Consider the following 23677-nt stretch of genomic DNA (forward strand, 5'->3'; position numbering starts at 1 on the left):
AACCCTTGTGCTTGAACCTTGGTGGAGGAACAGGGAGGGTTGGGAGGACCTGGCACCTCGCCTGACTGTGTTTCTGCCACACACACATTTGATCCCCTCTCACTGCAAACACAGGCGCGTGCACCAGCCTTCTCTGCTCTCTTAACCTTCCTAACAAGCTTTCCCTAGTCACCCATTCAGCTACTGGGGTGTCTGCTCCTCCTTCTTGATGGGACCTTGGGTGGAGGCTGCCAGGTTTCTTGACTTTGCCTGTTTCCCGTGACATGCTGCACTCATTCCTAGGACAGTGAGGAGGGCAGCTGGGCTCAGGTAAGACCCCCTCCTCTTGTCCAGAACCAACTCGCAGCAGTTTGGGGTAGTGTTCTCACAGCAGGTTCGCTCCCCTGCAGGACTCTCTGAGCCCCAGTCTTTTAGGTCCCTCTTCACACAAAGAGTCCTGGGCACAGGTTCTCTCCTCTGCTGAAGCCACCCACCTCCATCCTTCCTCATTCCCCTTTAGCTACTTCTAGTTTTTCACCATGGCAGGTGAGGGGCCTTGGAGGGCTGTGCCCCCAGCATGCCTGCCTCTTCCCCTCAGTTCGACCCTCTTCCCAGGAGTAATGAGACTTAGATTAGTATGAATCCTCTTCCTCTTCCTGTCCCTCTCAGGGGTACCCCTGGTGAGCTGAGCAAAGGGCTTTCATTCATTCACTTGGTGAGCAAGGATTTATTGAGCAGCTACTAGGTGTTAGGCCTTTCTATGCCCTCTGGATACAGAAGTGAGCAAACTTAGCCCTCATGGGGCTTATATTCTAGGGGAGAAACAGACAGTAAACAAACAAATAAATGGATAATATATCAGATAGATGTAAGTGCCATGAATAAAAATGAAGCACGTAGCACTGTTTATACTTGTTGGGCAACCCCATCAACAGGAGACTGGACAGATCAGTTACAGTATGTTCTCACAGTAAAACACTATTTAGCAAAGGGAATGGATGACTCAGACATATAGTGTAAAGTGAAAAGTGTAGGTCCCCAAAGATTTTCTATTAAAACTCAAAAACAAGCAAATTTAAACATATTATTTAGAGAAATATACCTTGGTGACTATAAGAACATTTTTTCAAGCAGGGGCATCATGGACAGAAAACTCAGCATGGTGGTTACCTCTGGGGGGGCAGTAGGGCATAAGATGGGGAAAAAGAGCATAAGGATGGATGCAACAGTGTGGATAACATGGATGGTGTCCAAGGATGTCAACTTCGTTTTTATGCTTAGTAATGAACATACGCTACATATGTTTTATATGTATCAATCGTTTTATTTTAAAAGATAACAAAATAAAATGTTCAACTCTAAAAAAATCAAGGTGGGTAAGAAAAGACAGTGATGGAGGGTTACCATTAAAATTCGTTCTAAGGATAGATGGTTAAGGAGGTCCCTGCCCTCAAGGCAGGAGGCAACGACTAAGTGGAGCAGGCCTCTCAGAACCAGACTGGGTGGGCGGTGGGGCGCACAGTGTGTGGTGGGGTGGGGAGGCGGCACACGAAGGACCTAGAGAATCTCTGGAGAGACAACCAAGCCTTAGAGAAGAGCGCTGGCAGGCGCAGTTCACCTTACTTCATTTTTTTATATCTTTAGCCAAACGTAACTCCCTGTGGACCGTGTGAGGCCAGTTTCCCAAGTGAGACTGGCTTTCTTTGTCACTCTGCAGGCCCTCTGTAATGCAGCCTATCCGCTGGGCTCAGCAGGCTTGAGGCTGACTGAAAATCAGGAAGGCGAGTCTGCCTTACAGCACCACCAATGCATTTCAGAGTCGATGGGAAGGATTTCCTATGACTTGCTGCCTAGGTGGTTGCTTCTGTTCATTAGTGTAGATAATTGATAAGTGAGTGGGAATATATCATTCCAGGATCTTAAAAAGCTCCATTTAAAATCCTCACCTCCCGCCTCTACCAGCCCCTCAGTGGAAGTAAGCTGAAATTTTATTGAACTGCTAGCTGCAACCTGCCAACGCTGCCTTTGCCCCCAGCCTCCTCCATCTTGTTCTCCAGACCCTGGCCTATGGGGACATGAACCACGAGTGGATTGGGAACCAGTGGCTGCCCAGCCTGGGGCTCCCCCAGTACCGCAGCTACTTCATGGAGTGCCTTGTGGACGCTCGCATGCTGGATCACCTCACCAAGAAGGACCTGCGGGTCCACCTGAAGATGGTGGACAGCTTCCACCGGTGAGCCAGGCTGGAACCCGGGGCCACCTCCCTACACAGGTCTCCCCCAACTCTGGGGGTCTGTCTCCAGGAATAGAGGTTTTCCCCCTAGATATGAATTTTCCCCCTAGACATGAATTTTATTTCTTGTCATTGAGCTTGCTGAATTCTCTACATTTACCCTGAGAAGACTCACACTGAACCCAGCATCTATTTTAGGTGTCTAATTCCTTACAAGATGAGAGGAAAGTTCTTTCTGGATGCTTGCCCTGCCAACATCCCAGATCTGAGCCTCTCAGTTTTAAACACACATCCTTTTGTACAGGAAGTCATCCAGTGTTCTCCTCTTTGTTGAAAAGGTCCTCTGTGCAAAAGTATCTGCAGTGGAGGTCACAAACTGGTAGCCTGAGGGCAGAATTTGGCTCACACATGTAATTTGTTTGGCCCACATTGTATTTTTAAAACTGTGACCTTAGCTGCCAATATTTAAACACTAGGAAATGTTAAACAAAATTCTGGATGTCTGGCTTCTCTTGAAAAAGAGAAAGCTCTATGGGCACATCCCAGCATGGAAACAACCAGCTGGAGCTAGGGAGGCAGCCCTCCTAAGACATAGGTTTTCGGTAATGGTTCCAGGAGTTGATAGGCTTTAGGAAGTCCTTTTTAACATCCAACTTCAAATCACACAGGCTGCTATTTGAGCCAGGTCTTTTATCTTGAGTAGTTAATGTGACAAAGGGTGGAGCTGGGAATGTGTGGCTTTTCAAGGTTCTTTTAGGGCTCTGCAGGTGTCCCTTGGTCTCTCCAACTCACAAACAACAGAAAGTTATATTTGGAAGGGATCTAGTTAGCCTCCATATTTTATGGGTGAGGAAACTGAGGCATGGGAAGGAGCAGCGGCCCGAGGTCACGCAGGGATGCTAGCAAAATGCAAGTCTCCTGACTGAAACCCAGTTCTCTTGCCACCACATTGCAGAGCCGCCTATGCTGGAACCCCCATCTGTGTCTGCCCTGAGCACCACCCCTCCCTCACCACCGGGGCTGAAAGAGAATCTTTTGTTTCTGTCAATCTGGGAGGCTGCCAGGCCTAGCTGCACCTGTTCCCTCCTCAGTGATTGATAGGGCTGGGGAGAGAAGGGCCATTCCCCACCAAGCTGAGATGTGCCTCGGCTGCTAGAGGATCAGGCAGCCCAACCCTATACAGCATTATGGAAGTCCTTCCCCGACCCTTTGCCCATGAGAGACTCTCAGCCTATATACACGGTTCCAGATTTAGCTCTAAATCTTGGGTATTTCACAGTTTCTAAAACATTTCCACATTTCTTACCTCAATTAGGTATATAACTGCTTTTTTTCCACTTAATATTGCATAAGCATGTTCTTATATCTTTAAAAATTCTTTTAAATCATACTTTTTTTAACGATGAGAAAGGGTTATTTAAAAACTCTCCTTTCACAGATGGGGAAAGCAAGTCCAGTAGAGATTGAGTATCACCAGGTCACTCAGCCAAGTGGTTACAGAATGGGGCCAGCATCCTTCTTTCTTGACACCCAACTCAGAGCTCTTTTCCTTAGACTGTAGCGTTCTATTGAGCAGGTTTCCATGAGAATCTCCTATTCTGATAGGAGAAAAAGCACACACAATAATTAGTAATGTCCTCCCAAACGTGCTACCATTACTGAATGCCTCTGATGTTCAGGGGCTGGCCTAAGCCCTTTCATACAGGATCACCTTTAATGCTCACAGTAACTCTGCACGAGAGTTATGACCCCCATCTCACATATGCTGAGTGCCACTCAACTGGGAAGTGGCACAGCTGGCATTCAGATCCAGGTTGATCTGACTTTAAGGCCTTTATATTTTTGCTAAGCTGTGCAACAGCTTTGAAAGTCATAGGAACTGAACTGAAAATTATAGTAAGTGAGATTGAAATTAGAGGCATTTCCAGTTAGGAGGTATGTGTGCATCTGCCCCCTCCAGGGGACCAAGGCTTAAACCAATGGCCTTGAGCAGGATTCCTTAGAAGTGGTGTCTCTGAGCTATAAGGGTTTGTTCTAGGCAGATGGGCTACCTGGGTAGAACTGAGGGGAGAGAAGTAGGGAGAAATCAAGCATAATTTAATCTCACAAAGCAATGGCCTCAATGATAGAGTCAAAAGTATTTGGAATTGGGAGAGACCTATTTTATTCCTCCACTTTGTAGATGACAAAACCCAGAGAGGCTGAATGACAGAGTAGTGCTCAAGTTTAAAGAAGAACACTACAGGGGAAGCTGCCCGAGATGGAATGAGCTACATCAAGAGGTAGTGAGCTCCCTGTCACCAGAGGTATTTAGGCACAGGTGTTCATAATACTCAGAAGGATGTTACAGAGGTGACTCCTGCATTAGGTGGGGAGCTTGGACTGATAGTGTGTGGGGTCCCTTCTAACCTACGGATTCTTTGATTCGTGGCCTGGCTTAGTAATTATTTATTGAGTGCTTACTATGCACCTGGTACAGTTTAAAGTACTTTTAGTACTTTATGTGAATTATTTCACATCATTCATTTAGCATTTATGGTGTTTACATTTGTGGAATGTGTCAGGCACCATCCTAGGTGTTTGAGATACATCAGTGAACAAAACAAACCTCCTTGCCCTCATGGAGCTTACATTGTAACTGGGAGAGACAGACAAGGAATTATAAATATATAGAATGTTAATAGATAAAAGGTGGTAGAAAAAAAAATTAGACCAGAGTAAGGGGGATTGGTGGTGCTGGTGATGTTGCAGTCTTAAATCAGGTGGACAGGGTAACTACTGAATTTAAAATATAACATTTGAGCAAAAACTTAAAGGAGACAAGGGGGTAAGCCATGTAGCAGACTGGGGGGCAGGGAGGGGGTGTGTTCCAGGCAGAAGGAGCAGCCACTGCAAAGGCCCCAAAGCACATAGGCCAAGCGTTCCTGCCACGTTTGAGGAACAGCAGGGCTATCAGTATAGGGGCAGATCATGTATCACATTGTAGGCCATTGTAAGGACTCTGAGTGAAATGGGGACACAAAAGAATATCTGTAGGGTTCTTTGTCATTCCAGTGCCTGGAGAGGGAGGGATATGTTGCTATCATTCAAAGAACTTTCCTTTGTCAATCAGGCCCACACCCTGGCTGAGAGGGAGGGCTTGGGGTAGGCAGAGAGAGGGAAGTAGCCTTGTGATGGACTATGTCTAAGCTCTGGGGGAAGGAGGAGAAGGAGTGGGCTGGGATACTCTTTGTGCTGGAGCATATAGGTCTTGATGGGCTGTGGTTGGTGCTGGATATGGGGCAGATGTGGTAGAAACATGGCCCCACTGAGGCTCTGGCTCAGGGGGGCTGTGTGCCTGCAGAACCAGTCTTCAGTATGGCATCATGTGTCTGAAGAGGCTGAATTATGACCGGAAGGAGCTGGAGAAGAGGCGGGAAGAAAGCCAGCATGAGATCAAGGGTAAGCTTGTCAGGCTCAATGGAGCCTCCTCTGAAAGTTGTGGTGGGAGCGGCTTTGGGGGAGCAGGGACCTGCCTCACTGATCCCTGCCTTGGGCTGAGTGAAGGGAGAAGAGGCATTCTGTGCCACAGGGAAGCTCCAAATCTAAGAGGGAAGACACAGCCCTTAGGGAGCAGGGAGCTCCCAGTCTGATGAGGGAGACGCAATCCATGCCCAAAGGATGCTGCCATCTGGTGGAGGAAACCTAGCCCCCGCCCAATCAGCGGCAACCCCCCTCCCCAGCACATTAGACAGTGGCCACCAACGAGGCAGATGCAATGGCCCCCTTGGGAGGGTGCCATAGACTGGTGTGAGAAAGTGCTCACGGAACTTGGTGATCTGGGTGGGGCTGGACAGGAAAGAAAGGCAAGTCTTAGAAGAGACCTTGAAGGTAGAAAGAATAAGAAGAGGGCCATTCCCGCCTGGGGGCAGTGGATGACTGGTACAGGGGCTCTGGGGAGAAAGCCTATTAGCCTGACCCTGAGTCTTGCAGGCTGGCAAGAATGGAGTGGTGTGGGGCTCGTTCTCCAAGAGCCCAGGTGCCAGGGAGGACAGAAAGAAGATGTGGAAAGTTGAGGGGGGTAGGGGTGGCTAGGAGCCAAGAGAACAGGGTGGACTGGGGCTCTGGGTCTAGGAACCTCTATTTCTGTCCCTGGAGGGGGCCTTGGCCAAACCTGTCTCTTCCTGCTCCTTTTCTTCCCCTGCCCTCCAGATGTGCTGGTCTGGACCAACGACCAGGTGGTTCATTGGGTCCAGTCTATTGGGCTCCGGGACTATGCAGGAAACCTGCATGAGAGTGGTGTGCATGGTGCTCTGCTGGCCCTGGACGAGAACTTCGACCACAACACATTGGCCCTGGTCCTCCAGATACCCACGCAGAATACCCAGGTAGGCTGTAAGTCTCAATCAGTCTGATCTTGGTCATCAGTCTCAATCTTGGTCTCTCCCTTCCTCCACTCTCTTGCTCTCTTTCCCTCTGATATGCGCAAGTTTATGGATTGGTGGGAGGGCTTTCTGGAGGCCTGTTCTAGAGGGGATCACAAATGGCCTCAAACCTCCAAGTGGTCCCTGTGCATAACCAAGCCCCCCTAGGAAACAAGTGCCCTTTACATACAGAGCACGTTCAGCACAGGCCTGGAATACTGTGTTAATCCCCACACTGCAGTGAGCACCCCCATCTCCTCCCAGCCCCATCTTTACAGCTGGGACTTTTCCTCTACTTGCTTCTCTGACCTGACTATTCATAGAAGAAAACTAGCGCTGGGGCCCACAAGGACCAGAGAACCCATATCCCCTTTGTTTCCCCCCCACCCCCACCCCGGGGATCTGTTCCTGGGTCCCTAGGTTTTAGAAAGTTAAATATACCAAATAACACAGCCCAGAGCTTCTCCATGCCAGGGCTTTGTCTCCCTGTCAACAGCTCAAAAGATTAGACATCTCCTTCCATTACATTTGATAATTATTATGGAGCTGTCATCTAAGAATATACCTAAATTCTCTTGAACCTATTTATATGTTTGGCTTTTTTAACTTCCTGTGGGTAATGGACTCTAGAATTACTACCTGTTGTGTAAAGTACTACCTAATTTTATTTGTCCTAAATGTACCCACAGTCAGCTCCCCCGGGGAAGAGAATTGCCTCATCCTAATTGTCTACGATTTAGTACGGGTATTTGTATTTGACTAGCTCTCACCTTCTGTGATTTCATAAACTCTGATTGTGTTGCCTCTGGGTCCAAGCTTTTGTTTCTTCAGACAGAGTGGTCTTAATTCTTTTAGCCTTTCCTCATATAGACTTGTCTCCATGCCCTGATCATTTTAGCTGCCCTTGTCTGGACTGTTTGCAGCTGTCAGATCTCTTGAAATTCAGCCACCAGAGCTGCACAAGCTATTCTGGGAGCAGACGAGTTTTCGCTTGTGTGAGGATAGGGCTGAGTTGTCTTGTAATTTTGGGCGGAGTGTTGGCCTTTTAGGGGTGATGGCAGCACACAGGGCCAGGGCATCCTACAGTCTCTCTGCAGTGACCCATCCCAACCAGTCAGAATGGATAGCACAGATTCCCCTCGCTCTCTAGGAAGAGCTGAGATTTCCCCCAAGCTGCAATTTTTCTTATTTTAATCAAGGAGTCATTTTTAATTTTATTTATTTATTTCTTTATGGCTGCATGGCACGTGGGCTCAGTAGTTGTGGCTCGTGGGCTCTAGAGTGCAGGCTCAGTAGTTGTGGCACATGGGCTTAGTTGCTCCACGGCATGTGAGATCTTCCCGGACCAGGGATTGAACCCATGTCCCCTGCGTTGGCAGGCAGATTCTTAACCACTGCGCCACCAGGGAAATCCCAATGCAATTTTTCTAGGCTTGCCCATTACCAACCCCATCAGCTGCTTTCTTGCCCACTCATACAACTTTGTGAAATGTTTCTGAAGTTTGTAAATGTCATAGTCACCTTTCATTACCCAGAGGAACAGTGTCACCTGGATACTTGAAAATTAACTATGCTTCTCCTTTCTGATCACTTAAAAAAATATTATGTTCCCAATACCAACAAAGACTGTCCCCACAGAATTCTATGGTTAATATTATCTACCCAGAAATGGGCTTGTTTTTCTCTCATTTCCTATCTCTAAATACATCCAGTTTTTGTGGACAGCAGTACATCTGTAAAGAGTAGCAGGGCTACTCTCTGTTGCTCTCTAACCGTTCTTATTATTCTGACCCATTCATTTAGCTTAGCTATTAGGGGAAGTAGGATCTGACCCAATATGGAATCCTTCATTAAAAATGGTTCAGAATATCTGGTGGTAATTTTGAAAATTTTCTTGTTTCTGGCATTTCTCAAATCTCCTAGCAAGAAATTGCTGGGAGGCCTATAGAGAAGGCCTTTATGCCCCACTCAGCCCAAGGGCCACCAATATCCATGACTGAGCAGTTTTCCTAAGTTTAATTTTTGATGTGGAACTTTATAAAATACATTTATATAATCTAAATAAGTTAAATCTTCATTATCCATGGTCTACATGCTTATTTACCCCTCCAGAAAGATAGTATGGCATGACATTCCCTTACAGAGACAAACTGGGGGGGGGTTTTCCCCAGTAGGTGAAGTCTGTCCATCCACGTGTTCTATGATCCTACTTTTTAAAAAAATTATAGTTTTCTAATTTGCTCCATATGAAAAAAATTGTAAGGTTAACATTTTGACTTCTCAGAGGACACCGAGGTTAGCTCAAAGGAGCGGCATCAAGGGCTAATGGGTTAAATGCACTGAAAACCCCATCTCTGCCCTTGGACCCCCTAGGAAACAGGTGAAAGATGGCATTAGAGGTCACTAACTATAGCCCCTCCCTTCTCTCCCCCTTTCACCCTGTGGACTCCAGGCACGCCAGGTGATGGAGAGAGAGTTCAACAACCTGTTGGCCTTAGGCACAGACCGGAAACTGGATGATGTGAGTACCTGGCTGTGAACTGGTCACTGTTGGTTTGTTGGAGTTCATGAGTTCTGCTTTCCTCGGTCTAATGACTGGTGGGGTGGCCTAAGGGAGGAGAGTCATAGAGGATGGGCATGATATCAGGGGGTTGGGGACGCAGGGACAGGCCTAGCAATAGGCCTGGAGAAGTCTCTATGAAACTCCTTCTGGGTACCTCTAGCCTCTTCCAACTCTGTGCCCTAAACCTCCTAACCACACAGGATCAGAGGTTTTCCCCAAAGGTCATCTCTTTGGGATCATACATTTTTCTTTATCTTTTAGAGCCCCTCTCTTCAGTGCTGTGAGCACAGCATATCTCCAGCCTGCTACGTTTCCCACCCATCCAATAGTGTGGTTGTTTGGAGGTAGACATTATTCTGAGGTCATTAAATGACAGGTTTGCTCACATGTTCCTCAGTGCAGTTTGACACAGCTAAACACATGGCTCAGGCTTCTATCATCCCAGCTTCCTTTCTTAGTATTACTCTTATGCCTCAGGTCACTGAAGAAACAGTCCCTTCCAACTGAGTTTCATCAGGCCTTCTCCTTGAGTTCAGGTTGGACTATGTCTTGGAAGACTCCGAAGTTCTAGCCATAATGCTCCTGTTAGAGATGCTCCTAATCTAGCATTAGGATGCTAGATTGATGCTCCTAGCATAATGCTCCTCCTAAAACATACGTGTTTCCTGAGGGCACAGCCCCCTCCCCAGCCCTTGCCTCCTCTCCCCTCCCTCCTCCCTCCTCCCTTTCTTACCATTAACCTTGCCTGCCTTCGCTGTCAGGTCTGCCTTAGCTGCCTTGGTTCCAAACAAGTTAAAAAAGAGCCCAGACTGTTTATTTTTAGCTTCTCCATCATCAATCAGAACTGTTTCTGATCCCCATTTTCTCTGCAGCACCCCTACCTCTACCAATGCCTCTGTTTAGACTTCTGGGCCTCCTTGTGGGACACCATTAGTGTTATCTGCTTATCAGTTAGTCTCTTCTTAGTTGGGTTTAACAGGGCTAAACCCCACCTTTGTGGAATGACTACTGCACCTCGGTAGATAGGACACACTCAGAAACATACAGAATTTGTGGAGGGGTGTTTTCTTCACAGAGGTGCCTTGAAATTTGGAGTGTGTTATTTACACACACACATATATTACATACATATTACATGTGTATGTGTGTGTATTCCACTCAAGGAGAGAAACTGCCAGACCCCACCAGATGTCCCCACTCTGATCTGAATCTTCCCAGTGCCCCCTGCAAGGTGGACCCTCCTACTTATTCCCCACCCACTAGGTTCTAAGCTTTCTTTGATACAGCTTTCCCATATATCTTTGAATGGTGCTTTCTAACTTAGAAAACTCTTTACTCCTTCAATCCTAACAAAAATATTCTCTGAATGCCTACTCTGGGCCAGGCATTGGGCAAGGCATGGTGGTGCAGTGATGACAGACATCTTATTTTATGCTAACAGTCACCATGTGAGACAGGTTATGATGCCATCTTACAGATGAGGAATCGAAGCTCAAAGAGGTAACTTACCTGCAGTCACAGGCTGACATGTGGCAGAGCCAGACTGGAGCAAAAGTGTATCTGATTCCTGTGTTCTTTTTCCTACCTCCTGCTGCCTCCTAAAAGTGGAGACAGCTGTCCTATCAGGCTTCAGGCATTGGGGTGGTTACTGAGTAGGTGACATCATCTTGGCAATGTAGTGGGCTTTCTGGGATGCAGCTAGGTGTGGGGCTGGAGAGAACTGATTCTTTAAAAGGAAGCTTAAGTAGAAGGCCAGGTCCTAGGAATAAGGTGAGATTTGGGGGTGGGGGGAGTGGCAGGTGGGAGGGTGGAGATCCAAGAGACTGCCTCCTGTCCAGCCATCCAGCACACCATCAGCAACCTTGAGCTGTCTCTTTCAACTCTTTCCTTTGACAATTCTGGTTCTCAGTTTCCCCTCTCAAGCTTCAAGGCCCTGGAGGGCTATATCCAGTTCTCCCATGCATGGATGTCAGGACTCAAGGGAAATGAGGAGATGAGGAACACAAAGAACATCTGACTATTAGGGGACAGGGGAGAAAAACAGAAACTAGTCCTTAGGGTTGGCTGAAGATAGAAATGGAGGGAGAGAGAGCATGCAGAAGAGAAGGGTCTCTAGATTAGGTTAAAGATAGGATCATGGCGAAGACAGAAATGATGAGGAAAGTTCCTGATAAACTCAGGGATGGGATGCCTGCCTAGGGAGCCAGCTGCCATTTAGCAAATATTTATCCAGTGCCTATGGTGTTCCCAGGCACTACTCAGGTCTGCGGATATATTGGTTGGAACAAAAAAGATCATAATCTCTGTCCCATGAAGCATAGAATTTGAAAGGGGTGGGGTGGGGGGAGGAAGAGAGGGAGAGAAAGGAATTGATGAAATAATCTCATAAGTACATTTAAAAATGCTATGATGAATGCTATGACAGAGATACATGGTGCTAAGAACTGATGGGGGCACTTGGCCTACTCAGGGCACAAACAACAAACCCTAATGGGGGTTGGGAGAGGTTGTTTAGGTGAGAACTGGTGGGTTAGTGTCTCTTATTCCTGCTGCTAGCAGTCTACCTGCACCAGTTCCAAGAACATAAGCGTTGAGGGGGATTAGGCATGGCTGCCAAGCAGGATGGATGTGGGCTCTGAAGGGTGGGGTGGGTGCTTGTGCAGAGGGACATCCTGTAGAGTTATGGCTCTGGGTGCCCTCTGGCAGAGATAGTTATTTTGGAGACTTGGCTGGCACGGGTGAGAGGGCAGACAGCAGGAGCCTTTGGAGGAACCTGCCTCTGATTGGCCATCTGCCTGACCCATCACTATCAATGGGTCAATGTTCTCCCCTGATCCCCTCAGGGATAGGCAGCCTGAGAAATAGGTAGGGCAGATGCTGTTATTCCTATTTTACATTTACAGATAAGGAAACTGAAGCTCAGAGAGGTTACTTGCTCGGGGTCACATAGCTAGTATTGATAAAATGGAAGCCAGGTCTCCTGACTCCTGACCCAGCTCTCTTTCAGCACACCGGTGCTGCAGCCATACTGCGGCCCCAGAAAGGCAGGGAGGAGTGAATGGAGGCTGGCTGGTGACTACTTCCCATGGATGAGCCTGAGAGGAGGAATACTTTAAAGGTCTATGGGCACCCCAAGCCCAGTTTGAGATGATTGGGGTGGGCAGAGAAACAGAGTTCAACTGCAGGATGCCACATCCGAACAGGGGGACCCCACCCCGCGAGCCAAGAGACAGGGAACTTCAGAGTCGCAAGGGCTCCCCGGAGTCATCCACTTGCCCCATTCACTTTACACAAGGAAAAGCTGAGGGCCTAAAAGCGGACGTGACCTTGCTTCCTTCTTTCCGAAGGGAAAGGTACCCCTAGAACCAGCCATTGACTGTCCTGCCCCAGGCAGGCAGTGAGCGTGGCAGTTCCAAGGTAGCCCTGGTCCTTTGCGTGTCCCCACGGTGCAGGGGGAGGACAAGGTGTTCCGCCGCGCACCCTCCTGGAGGAAACGCTTCCGGCCGCGGGACCACCATGGCAGCGCCATGCTCAGCGCCTCTGCCGAAACGCTCCCGGTAGGCTTCCGCGTGTCCACCCTGGGGCCGTTGCAGCCTCCACCGGCCCCGCCAAAGAGGATCATGCCTGAAGGTGAGTGGCAGGCTGGCTGGGCATGGCCGCGGCCCAGCAGGACCTAGGTGCCCGGGCGGCGGAGTGGGACGGGCGCTGGCGCTCAGGCGAGGCCGAGGCGGGTGCACAGCTCCGGCGCCGGCGCTGCACTAACTAACGGCCGCCGCGGGCAGGCGAGGCCGGGAAGGCCCCACGGGCGAGCTGTGCGCGCACTAACCCGCCGCTCTGTGTTCTCCCGCGGCTGCCGACTCCTCCCAGCCGGGACGGCGGGGGCGCAGAGACTGGAGACCTCCACGGTTCGGACCTACTTCTGCTGACCCCGCCTCCCGCCCCGGGTCTGACGGGGCTGTGCCCGAGGCTCGGGGTAAGTGGGCCAGGCCCTGGGCACGGGCGCTCTTCGGCCAGCCCTCCGCCCGCACAAAGGCCTCCCCGCACCTGTCCCTGGCCTCCGGCCGGCAGTACCGCTCCCACCCTGCTCGCGCCCAGTGCCCGGCTTACCCTTTCTGCTTTCTTTGGCCTTGGGCGCTTGGAGCTTGCGAGCACGCCGCAGATACCCTGCAACCCGTCTCTCAGGGACTCACTGCCAGCTCACCGCGCAACGCCTGTCTCTTTCTCTCTCTTTTAGCACACTCTCACTATCTCTACGGACACATGCTCTCCGCCTTCCGGGACTAGCTACGGCCCCCAAGGCCAGCTTCCTCCTGCTTGGTTTCACAGGCTCAGAGAGCCCTTAACCCTCCTGCTCGGTCCCCTTACTCCCACAGCTCCTAGTCTCCTATCTCAGAATATACTGTCTACCCCCTAGCCATCCCTCTACCCCAAGTCCAACGTGTGTCCCTTGTAAGGCTCTCTGGGATGTGGCTGGGTTTCCTGGTGTTGTGGAGGCAACCAGGTTGTCCATGCTTGTGGGTCTGCGGGAGGGAGAGGAAGGCAGCCCAAGATGGATGGACTCCACCTTCCCTCTTCTGCATCTAGCTGGTCTGGACTGCAAACTCCACCAGAGACCAGGACACAGCGTCAAGGGCTGGGGATGGCCCTTCCAAGAAAGTGGCACTTCAGACTGCCTCGCTTGGGTTATTTGGCTTTCTGGTTTCTGTCCACCTCTTGGTTGTACTAGATGGTCTACATCTGCTCTTGGCACCTTCACCATTATCCCTCCCCCAACTCATCTGCATAGCTGCGGCTCCTGCCTCACCTCCAGGACCTCCTTGGGGGCTGGGAAGGGCTGTAGAAGGCCCCGTTCTTCCTCAGGATGATGAACCTGGGAAGGGGGAAGGCTAAGGTGGAGATTCTAGGCCCTGGTTTAAGTTGAATCCCAAACACCAAGCATAAGGATGGGGAAACTCAGCCCTCCTGCCCAGTGAGAGGTGCAGGCAGGTCAGCTAGAGGGAGAGCCAATGGCCTGTGGTAACCTTAAGCCCAGATGGCAGCGGGAATGCCTCCTGCCCCAGCTGTAGGGTAGAGCTGCTGCTGGGCTGGGGGGAGAGGGAACTGTGTGGATCTTGGCTGTGGATCAAGCTAACCTTGCACTGCCAGCTATGCTCCCAGTATTCCTTCCCTTTCTGTCCCCCTCTGCCCCACTTCTTTGATAATTCCAGCCCCATAAGAATATACCTAATGGGTGGATTTAAGGCCATTGACCTTAAAGTCTGGTTTGGGAAAAAGGTAATCTGAGGCTTCCTTCCTCTGATCTCCTAGGAGGAAAATAAAGATTCTCCTATAGTGAATCATGTCCTAGGTCCAGGAAATCCAGTGTTGGTGAAGACTGTCATTCTCTTGCTTGTCCCCACACCACTACCCCCTTGTTCAGGGCTCTTTTGGTGTGCAGGGACTGCTTCGTCCAGAAATTCCTGAGACCTGCCCAGTTTCAGTTGCTTTCCCCAGTAGCACGGCAGCATCCAGGGCTGAGGGATACAGGTCCCGCTTTGGTAGGAATGTTATTTCCAAGAAATCCCTCTTCTTAACCCATGTACTCGTCCTGCAAAGGTGCCTGGAAGTGTTTGGGACCCAAGTTCAGGGTGAGCTGATGGAACCTAAGGTTTCATCCAAGTGGAAGGAGAGGAAAAGTGCCTGAAGCATGTTTCCTGGAGAGGAGCCAGTGAAGTGCCACCCTGCAGGTGGCTGAGCAGCTGGTTTGCAAGCTGATGACTTGGATTCTGAGTGGTGGCTAGGCTAGCAGGTGGGATGATGGGTCAGAGCACCCTGTCCAGAAGGAGTGCTGGAGCCTGGGGCAGTACCAGGCTTACAGGTTTCTGCTGCTTTTCAGTAGAGGAGAGGTCCACCAGTGGTGGGGCTGGGTGGGCTCCCATGGGTATGGGCAAGGCATCCAACTTCCCTTGCTCTCCCTCATTGTTCCCTGCCCTTCCTGTCTGTCAGGCCACTGGGAATGGAGCTGGAGGAGTTCTTGAGCAGAAAATAAGTTGGATGGAGAGAAAGAGCTCCTATCCCTGGGTAATGGATGTTAAGGTTATGGAGAAACCCCAGATTCCTAAGATTGGTGAAGTTGGAGACCACAAGGCCATCTGACTCCTTCAGGGAACTCTGATAGGCTAGCATAGTGGGAAATTCAGCCCCAGCCTCTCCTCTACAACTCAACCCTATCTTAACTAGTCATGTCATAAGGCAGCAGCTGGCAGGACCCAGGTCTGTTCGGGGCATCTTGGGATTATTGCAGGGAGGTGATGCACACAGTGATGGAAGGCTCTTGTCTTGGTGTATCCCTTGCCTCACAGTCAATATACTTTTTATTTGGGGAGTCACTTGTGACCCATACCCCCTCACCAGCTTCCTGTATCTTTTCAGGTCCCTTCTCAGTACCGTACTGCCGACACAGTGCATCAGGAATGGGTGTATGGGTGTGTATGAGTGTGAGTGTGTGTGTGTGTGAGTGTGTACATACCAATAAATAACCTGGTTTTGAGACAACATACATATGGCTTTGGTCTTTTCTCTTTTTTTTTTTAACTTTGAGCTTACCTGATACATCTAGCTTATTCCACAGTCCTAAGGGCTGCTGTAATCTGGAAAGTAAATATCAGAGTTTTTTAAACTTGTAGTCAGTAACCTTCTGTTTACTTACATAACCATGGGTTGATAGATTACTGTTTGAGCTACTTGTGCCAAGGGAGTATAGGAAAAGGAGTGAGGAGTCCTGACTGCTGGGATTGATTGATTTCTTTTTCTTCCTCTGAACACACCTGCTTCACTATCCTCATAGACTTTCCTACTGATGCAAGAGTTACTGAAGCTAAACACCCGTTAGTCATATCACGCTGCTGTTCGCTTTTGTAGCAGCTCCCCAGCACTGAGGTCCAACTCCTCGGTGTAGGACAAGAGGCCATCATGACTTCTTCCAGTGCCCTCTCCTCCCAACAGTCTCGAGTCCACCTGACTCAGAAGTGTTGCGTCTACGCAGGCCCATCACCAGAAGGCAGCACAGAATACTTCTTCCCTTGCCTTTGCAGCTGTGAACCTTCCAGACCCACTTCAAGCATCACCTGGGAGGCATTGCCTGCCTCTCCTCAGAAGAATTAGATAACCAGCAACCTTTTGCGCCCCTGGCAGTCTGTGCACACCGTGACGCTGCCCAGCCATTGTCCTCTCTTTGTCTGTTTCCCACTGGGCTGTGGGGAAGCTCCTTTAGGGTTAGGTATATACTTGAATGAATAAATGAACCAACCTTATCTCAGAGGGTTTTTATAAGGATTATTATTAAATAAAGCTAAAAAGTATTGAGAACTATTGTGTGCCAGGCACTGTTCTAAGCATGCTAAATGTATTGGCCCGTGAAATCCTCCCAACCCTGTGATGTATCGTCATCGCCATTTTGCAGAACAGGAAATTCTAAAGCTGAGACCATGCAGCTGGTTAGATAGATGTGCAGATGTTTCTTAAAACTTCTGGCCCAGTACCAGGGGTGCTTAACAGATATTACTTGCTTCTCTTTTAAGTGAGCCCAAGACCTTACGCTGAAGTTAAGCCTCTCGCAGCTCCCTTTCTCAAACTCTTACATCTGTACCACTCGTGCGGTACTTGGCTCCTGTGATTTTCATGGAGCCTTGTTTCTTCTGTTCATCTGAATGGTGAACTCCCTGAGGGCAGCATAATCCACCATCCAGCCTTGTATCCTCTCCAAGGCTAACTGACCCACTGATGATACAGGATGGCAGAGTCCATGGGCACAGATGGCAGGATGGGAGTAAGACAAGGCAACTTGTGACTCAGGGAGGCCAAACAGGCAAGGGAAGATGCTGGCCTAGTGCCTACAAGCCTCTGGGGGGTCCCCTCCCACCCTCTCAATGATCAAAGGTAGAGTTGACCAGCCTTGGTGACCAGCTGGCTACAGGAGTGAGATCTGAAGGAATCCAGGAAAACTACAGTTTCCCAGAGTTGCCATCTACTGGGCTGGGGAATGTAGAGGGAACAGGCTCATGTGAAAATGTGAGCTTGATATTGGACATGCTGCATTTGAGATGAGACCCCAACATCATGTTTCTGTCAGCATTTGTAAAAAAGAAAGAAGACTAGGTTTCTTTCCTAGAACACTTTCCTTTGCCTTCCTTAGGAATGGTCCCAGCAGAGTGAGAGGCAGAGAATCTGGATCAGGTGGTTTCCTGTGGCTGAACAGTGAGGGACAGCTAGAATCGCTGTGGGGTTTGAGGATCCCATTTGGGCCTAGGTGGTGCCTCCTTAGCCAAGATCCTAGCCCAATTCACAGCCTTCAGTTCTTCCTGAGCTTTAGCTCACCTCCAGGCATCTCTGCCCTAGCCTGGAGCCCAGAAACCAGGAATTCAGACAAGTCCAGGGGACGTGACATGGTGGGTCTTGTCCAAGAAACAGATACCTGAGCTGAGGGGGCTCCTCTTCGCTCACCCTCCATTTTACCCCCTTTACCTCCCTCTCCAGTTGGTCCAACCTCCTACTACTATACCTGCAGCACTTAGAAAGGCTTTTCAGTCTGCCAAGTAGGTTACTTTGAGAAGTTAGATACCGAAGGATGTTTATTGGAGTGCAGCAAATAGTACTTTAAGCATTCTGCAATTCACACTGTCTAAACGCTCCAAGAAGTTCCTCTCTACACACTGACAATTGGTATGTCAATTTCAAATCTTATCTTTTTATTCTGGCAGATTCCCTAAAGTCCGTTATTAGGCAACATTTGTTTAACTTTGATTTATTGCATGTGCTTCCACGGGAGACCAGACATAAGCTAATTTCCCCAAAGAACTATCACTCATTACTCGTTAATTGGAGTCTTATCTGTAATTCAGTTGTGCAGGTCAAGCATTTGTTAATTTAAGAAAGTCCCTGTGCTTTGATGACAAATGTTTCTTCTGTGAAAATAATAAGTGAGGCTGGGCTCCAGTTTGGCAAAGTTTGCCATTCACACATGTGAAGTTCCAGCAAATTGTTTCTTCCTGGTGGGAGGCTTAAGGACTTAAAGACTGAAAAAGAAATAAGCAGACAATGACTACACCTGACAATGGTCAGGAACAATCGACCTTAATAGCCATTGCTTAGAACTGTTCATTCATAACAGATTATGAATATGAACCTCGGATTCCAATTGACATGATAACTGAAGAGGAATAAACTTAAAAAATATATCCAGCAACCCGAGAGCCTATCAGTTCCTTAGGAGAGATGAGTGCCTTTCTCTTGGCCAGACCGGGCCCACAGTAAGAAGGAGGGCATCTGAAGGCAGCAGGCTTGTATCTACCCTAGGAGCTTGGGAGGTACCAGGGGCAGAGGAAATGAACCCGAGGGGAGAAGATCCCCCTTGAATGGGTAGTTCATTATTATTGGTGCATAATAAGGGAGTGAGTATAGATTGGAGAGCCAAGGTGTTGCACCCACACATGTTACTCTCCTCATCTCCAAGGGCAGGGAGCCAGGGAGAGCTAAGAGTTGTGGCAGTGACCTAGGTATTCCTCTCCAGCCTTTCCAAGAAGGTAAAATTGTACCAACTGAAGAAAAACGCACAACCTAAAAGTTGCAAGATATGTTTTACTCAGGGAACTTACTGAGGACTATAGCCCAGGAGACAGCCTCTCAGATAGCTCTGAGGAACCGTTCTGAAGAGTTAAGGGAGGAGCCAGGATATATGGGAGTTTTTGCTGAAAAAAAAATGTAGTCAGATGTCAAAGATTACTGCTAATCACAAAAAACAGGCATATCAAATTAATGATTTTAGTGCTCTTCTATGTGTGGGAAGATGCAAGAGTCCAGGCTCACTGAAATTATTCCTTAGGTGTGCATCTTAACAGTCTAGGGCCAGTATCCGAAGCGCATAATGCCTCCTGTGTTTTCTCCATCCTGCGTTCCCCTCAGGGAGTACCTTGCCACTACAGTGGATGATAGTCTGATGGCAGGCAACATTCCCTGTCCACAGCTGTAAACACAATGACATAAACCCAAGAAGAAAATCCCACAAACGGGGACAGATTAGGCCAGTTTATGATTCCCAACAGGCCCAGCCCTGACTGGTGGTTTGGGATGAGCATGCCCCGGGGGGGACCCTCCCTTCTGCACCCTCACCTGAGTTCTGTGAGCCTACTTCACCTTTTGCTTAAATGGAGTTTCTGGAGAAACCTCTGGGAGCAGTGTGTTGACTCCCCTCTCCAGGAACAAATCAAGAGGACAGGTGTGGTAGAGACGGCCCAGCTGAGCAAGTGCAGAGCAAGTGCAGAATGGGTATGAGGGCCTGGTTGATAAAACCGGGTTAAGTGTTTTATAAAGGGCCCTGAGGAATTGAATGCAGGATGGAATGTAGCACACTCTGAATCCCCTGACTTCTGTAATGATTCTGAAACTTGTAAGTTGCAATAAATCAGACACACTTAGCGTGAAGCAGTTGGAATTAATAAAGGTTTTAGTCCATTCAAATTCTAGCTCCTGATGCCTTCTCAGTTAATATTATGCGATCTCTATCCAAATTCTTTCTCCCCAATTCTTCACCCACCTTCTCCCCCTCAGGAAGCCAGTCTTTGGAAGATAGCATCCCACATGAAGAGAGCCCCAGCTTTGTTTCCTTTGTAAGCCCCTTCCCCTACCCACAGCAGAATTGCCTTCATTCTCTGAGCTGTGGACAGGGACCAGAATCTCTTGCAGCCTGGAGGAATGGAAGGGTGTGGTGAGGGGACATGCTAGTTGGCCTGGAAGAAAGTGATAGTGTCTGACCCTAATCACCCTGATTGAATTAACTCCCACTTCCTCGCAGGACTCGTGCTAATGTGGCACCAGAGGAGAGGCAGGGATTAGAGAGGGGAAACCCACAAATTCCAGCTCTACACCCCTGTCTGCTGGCTGTGGTCTGAGTGCTAGGCATATGAGCATGCTCAGTTAATTGGAAGGGAATGGACCTATTGGGATATAAGATGGAGTGTAGTAGACTGTGAACAGTGTCTATGAATTAGAGTGCAACAGAATGCTCAACGGAATTTCCTGCACGTCCCACAAGGATTTCTGTAGAATCTTGTCTTCGCCCAGCCAATGGACCAGACCTGGCTTCCTTTGTAATGGTAAAAAGAGCAGGGATCCCAGCGCCTAGTGACCACCAGCAACATGGTGCCTCTGACGCTTTTGGAGCCCCATCTGCTCCACAAGCCCTGGCCCTGCCACGTGTCTGGACCACTGAGGTGGGAGAGGCTATAGCATTAGTCATCTCCTCCCTCTATATCATCACAGACACTCTTCTAGCACCCAGTCTTTATTCATTTTTTAAAAAAGAAATCCAAATAAGTTAGCAAAAAAAAAGAAAAAAAATATACAAAACAATGGCAAAACCACACGATGCTTAGTTAACAAAATAAATCACCCCAGGGGTCCCTGCCCACCCCCCACCCCCACCTGTCCCTGGCAACTTCAGCACAGAGACCTTGGTCAGATGGCAGCTTTACAAACAACACACAAAACAAAACAAAACAAAACATAAAACCATTGGAAGGTTCCCAGCATTCACTGCAAAAGCTTGGCCCCCCCAGTGACTTGGGAACAGAGGATTGATTGTTCCTCTCCCTTCTCTCAATTCAGGGCAGGCCCAGCCTAACCCTGGCATAGGAAGAGACAACAACAGGAGATGTACATAGTCTGTCCAGGTCAGGACACTGTCTTCGTCTCTCAAAGCGTGTCTTTTCAGGGGGTGGAATTGGAGGCTGCATTATGATCAAAGGGAAGCTCCTGAGTTGCCCCCTGAGCCAGGGGGCTTACACAAGGGGGCACTCCGGTGCCCTGCTTTATCTCCCTGGGAACAGAACTGCTCTCTGCTCTAAGGAGTTAGCTGAATGAGAGCATCCATTCCCTCTCTGGGTGGTGGGTTAACCTTATATGGATGAGGAGGGGGGTAGTCTGGCATTTGGCAGCCCCAAGGCTGGCTTCCTGGCATCAGGACAGCCTGGCTTAGGAGAGCCCTGCTGCAGGAGTGGTGGCACCTGTGGCCAGCTTGGGGGGCTCTCATGGTTGCCCATTTTGGCAGACAATCTCAATTGGGCATGGTTTCATCTGGGAAGGCCACAGCGACATCCTCCACTGTGATGCTGTCCACGATGGAGGTGAGGGACTGCAGATTGTGGACATCCGTAGGGTCAGCTGTGAGCAGATGATCTGTAAGGAGAAGGTAGGAAGATGTTACCTGGGTGATAAAGGTGTCTTAAGACCCAAGACAGGGGCTGAGCCCTTTGGTTTTCCCGGACAGATGGGTGAGAAAAGCTCAGGGTCCTACTCCCCAGCCCATGCCTCTCCTAGTGCTGGGTGCACGTGTGTGTGCGTATGTGTGTGTGCACGCCAGTGTGTCCTCTCTGATATCCCCTGGTGGGCTTAGAATTCAGAAGCAGTTATTCTGAAGTGGAGCCAGAATGGTGTATCCTGGGAGACTAGAACTGCCCTTTGCTGGCCCAGTTTTGCAGCACTGACTCAGCAATTCCCAGGGACCCTTGGGGCAGGGACATTGTCCTCTCCGTGGGGAAGGTCATCTACCAGGCACCAGCTGGGGAGTTGCAGGAGGCCTAGACAACTCCTTAGCTGGTCAAGGCTTCAGGGAGGCACATGGCCTTCTAGCCCACCATTTGGGGCCCTGGGTTCAAAAGGTCCCTAGAGAGGCCAAGGGAAGAGGACTAGAGCAGGGAGTAAGATAAGAGGGGAGAACTGGCCTTAGAGATAGCCTGTGGGGTTTGAGTCAAAGTAACCAGGGTCCTGGTCTCACTTACCCCCTGGGTTGGGACCAAACTCCAGTGCACTGCCCCACTCTGGACTGCAGGAGGCACTATGGGAGCTGCATTCACTGGGCACCTGCAAGACAGGGCAAAGGCCCAAGGTCAGGGCACTGCCATTCCTGGTGGTGTCTCTTCGTCCAGTCCCAATGGGCAGAAGTACCTGTGGTGGGGTTGGAGGGTGGGCCACAAGCTGCAGCCCTCCAGCCTGGCCCACCCCCTGTTCCAGAATCTTCAAAATCACCTCCCTTCATGACTTTCTCTGGGCACAGAGCCCCTGCTTCAGGGCCATTCCTAGCATCCATTCTGCGTGGTGATTCTGCCCTCATAGGACACCCAGCCTAAGGGGGTCTGTGGTTTTCTTGACCTTGGGATAAGGGTGAAGGAGGCAGAATGTCTGTCCCAACCAGGGCCGCTTTTGTGCAGGCCTGTTGGGGTTCCATGAGAGAGACTGAGTGGGTTTGCTCTCTGCTCAGCCATACCCAGGAGGGGGTCGGGTGAGGGGCAAAGCAGTCTTCTCAGGTACACTTGGCCTTGACTTTTAGGCCCTGTCTTCCCCCTCATCCAGCTGACTTTGGACTTGCTCCTGGATCCCTCCTTCAGTCCCGTTCCACCCCCCTCCACATGCTTCTTCTCCCCACTGCCTGTATCTCGTCTGGAAAGGACACAGAGACACAGGAGGTCAGCTGGGCAGCCTAGCTCTAACAAAGGAAGGCATCCTGCAGCCTCCTAAGACCCTGTCTGGCTCCTGCTCTAGCCATCTGACTGAGCCCTACCACGGGGTCCTCTAAGGTTATCCAGGTGCCTGCTGCCCCCCCTCCCCCTGGGGCAGGTGGGTGGGTCGGATGGCCACTTACCCCTGGTTGGGGTCCGCCCCCGCCTCGGTAGCGGAGATCGCGCTCCTCCTGGTTGAGGGAGCTGAGCAGGGCCTGCAGGCGCTCGATGTACTGGATGGCACTGCGCAGGATCTCCACCTTGGGCAGCCGCTGGTTGGGGTTGAGCAGGGTGCTCCTCTTCAGGGCCTCAAAGGCCTCATTCACCTTCTTGAGCCTGCGCTTCTCCCTCAGCGTGGCCGCCCGCCGCCGGTCCACAGACACCGACTTCCTCTTGCACACCTTACACGCCCACGGCAGGCACTGGCCTGGGCAGTGCTCGGGGGTCCCTAGCCCCTTGTCTTCGAGGGGCACTCGGGCCTCGGGGCTCAGGCTGAGCTCAGTCCGCTCATAGCCCGGTGGCTCGAAGCCCTGGAGGTGGACGGGCAGGTAGTTTTCCCCGTCATAGAAGTGGGGTTCCTGGTAGAAGTAGGGGGATGTCTCATACAGCTCCATGGGGTCAGAAAAGACTTGTTCCTGCCACCAGCCCCCAAGCTCCTGCAGCCCCTCACGCCAACTGCTGGGTGCCATTTAAACCCTCCCCGCTGGCATGGAACCAGAGATAAATATAGCCAACGCCACAGAAACCTGAGCCCCCCTCTAAGCTGTTGCTGCACATCAAGACGTTTACAGTGGATTAGATGTGATTCCCCTTCCCTCTCCCCCTGCGCACCCCCACCCCTGCCCCCAGCCAGCCTACCCCCATCCGGCTCTTGTGCACGGGTAGGGAGGCCATAGGGTGTAATTTGACTAGTTTTCATTTCTCAACAGCCTCCATGGGGGCTGGGGAGGTGGGGGAGGACACACATTCT

At 50.0% G+C, this 23677-nt stretch overlaps 2 protein-coding genes across 2 annotated transcripts in view; one reads left to right on the forward strand and one right to left on the reverse strand.

Moving 5' to 3' along the window:
- Positions 1 to 13918, forward strand: part of PPFIA4 (PTPRF interacting protein alpha 4) — a 34563-nt gene extending 20645 nt beyond the window's left edge. Inside the window, exons 23-29 of the mRNA XM_029230967.1 lie at positions 2037 to 2212; positions 5556 to 5653; positions 6404 to 6579; positions 9068 to 9136; positions 12631 to 12808; positions 12961 to 13151; positions 13413 to 13918. Coding sequence (XP_029086800.1) covers positions 2037 to 2212; positions 5556 to 5653; positions 6404 to 6579; positions 9068 to 9136; positions 12631 to 12808; positions 12961 to 13151; positions 13413 to 13592 — 1068 coding nt within the window. The 3' untranslated portion in view covers positions 13593 to 13918. The remainder of the gene's footprint in view (positions 1 to 2036; positions 2213 to 5555; positions 5654 to 6403; positions 6580 to 9067; positions 9137 to 12630; positions 12809 to 12960; positions 13152 to 13412) is intronic.
- Positions 13919 to 20479: 6561 nt separating this feature from the next.
- Positions 20480 to 23392, reverse strand: MYOG (myogenin). Its single transcript, XM_029229732.1, has 3 exons — positions 22851 to 23392; positions 21991 to 22072; positions 20480 to 21388 (listed from the first exon to the last, which is right to left on the reverse strand). Exons 1-3 carry the CDS (start codon positions 23319 to 23321, stop codon positions 21267 to 21269), a joined length of 675 nt encoding a protein of 224 aa, XP_029085565.1. The 5' UTR covers positions 23322 to 23392; the 3' UTR covers positions 20480 to 21266.
- Between the last annotated feature and the right edge of the window lie 285 nt (positions 23393 to 23677).

The sequence above is a fragment of the Monodon monoceros genome, unplaced genomic scaffold (genome assembly GCF_005190385.1).
Source record: "Monodon monoceros isolate NGI ecotype Baffin Bay Population unplaced genomic scaffold, NGI_Narwhal_1 Super_Scaffold_18, whole genome shotgun sequence".
Taxonomy (NCBI): domain Eukaryota; kingdom Metazoa; phylum Chordata; class Mammalia; order Artiodactyla; family Monodontidae; genus Monodon; species Monodon monoceros.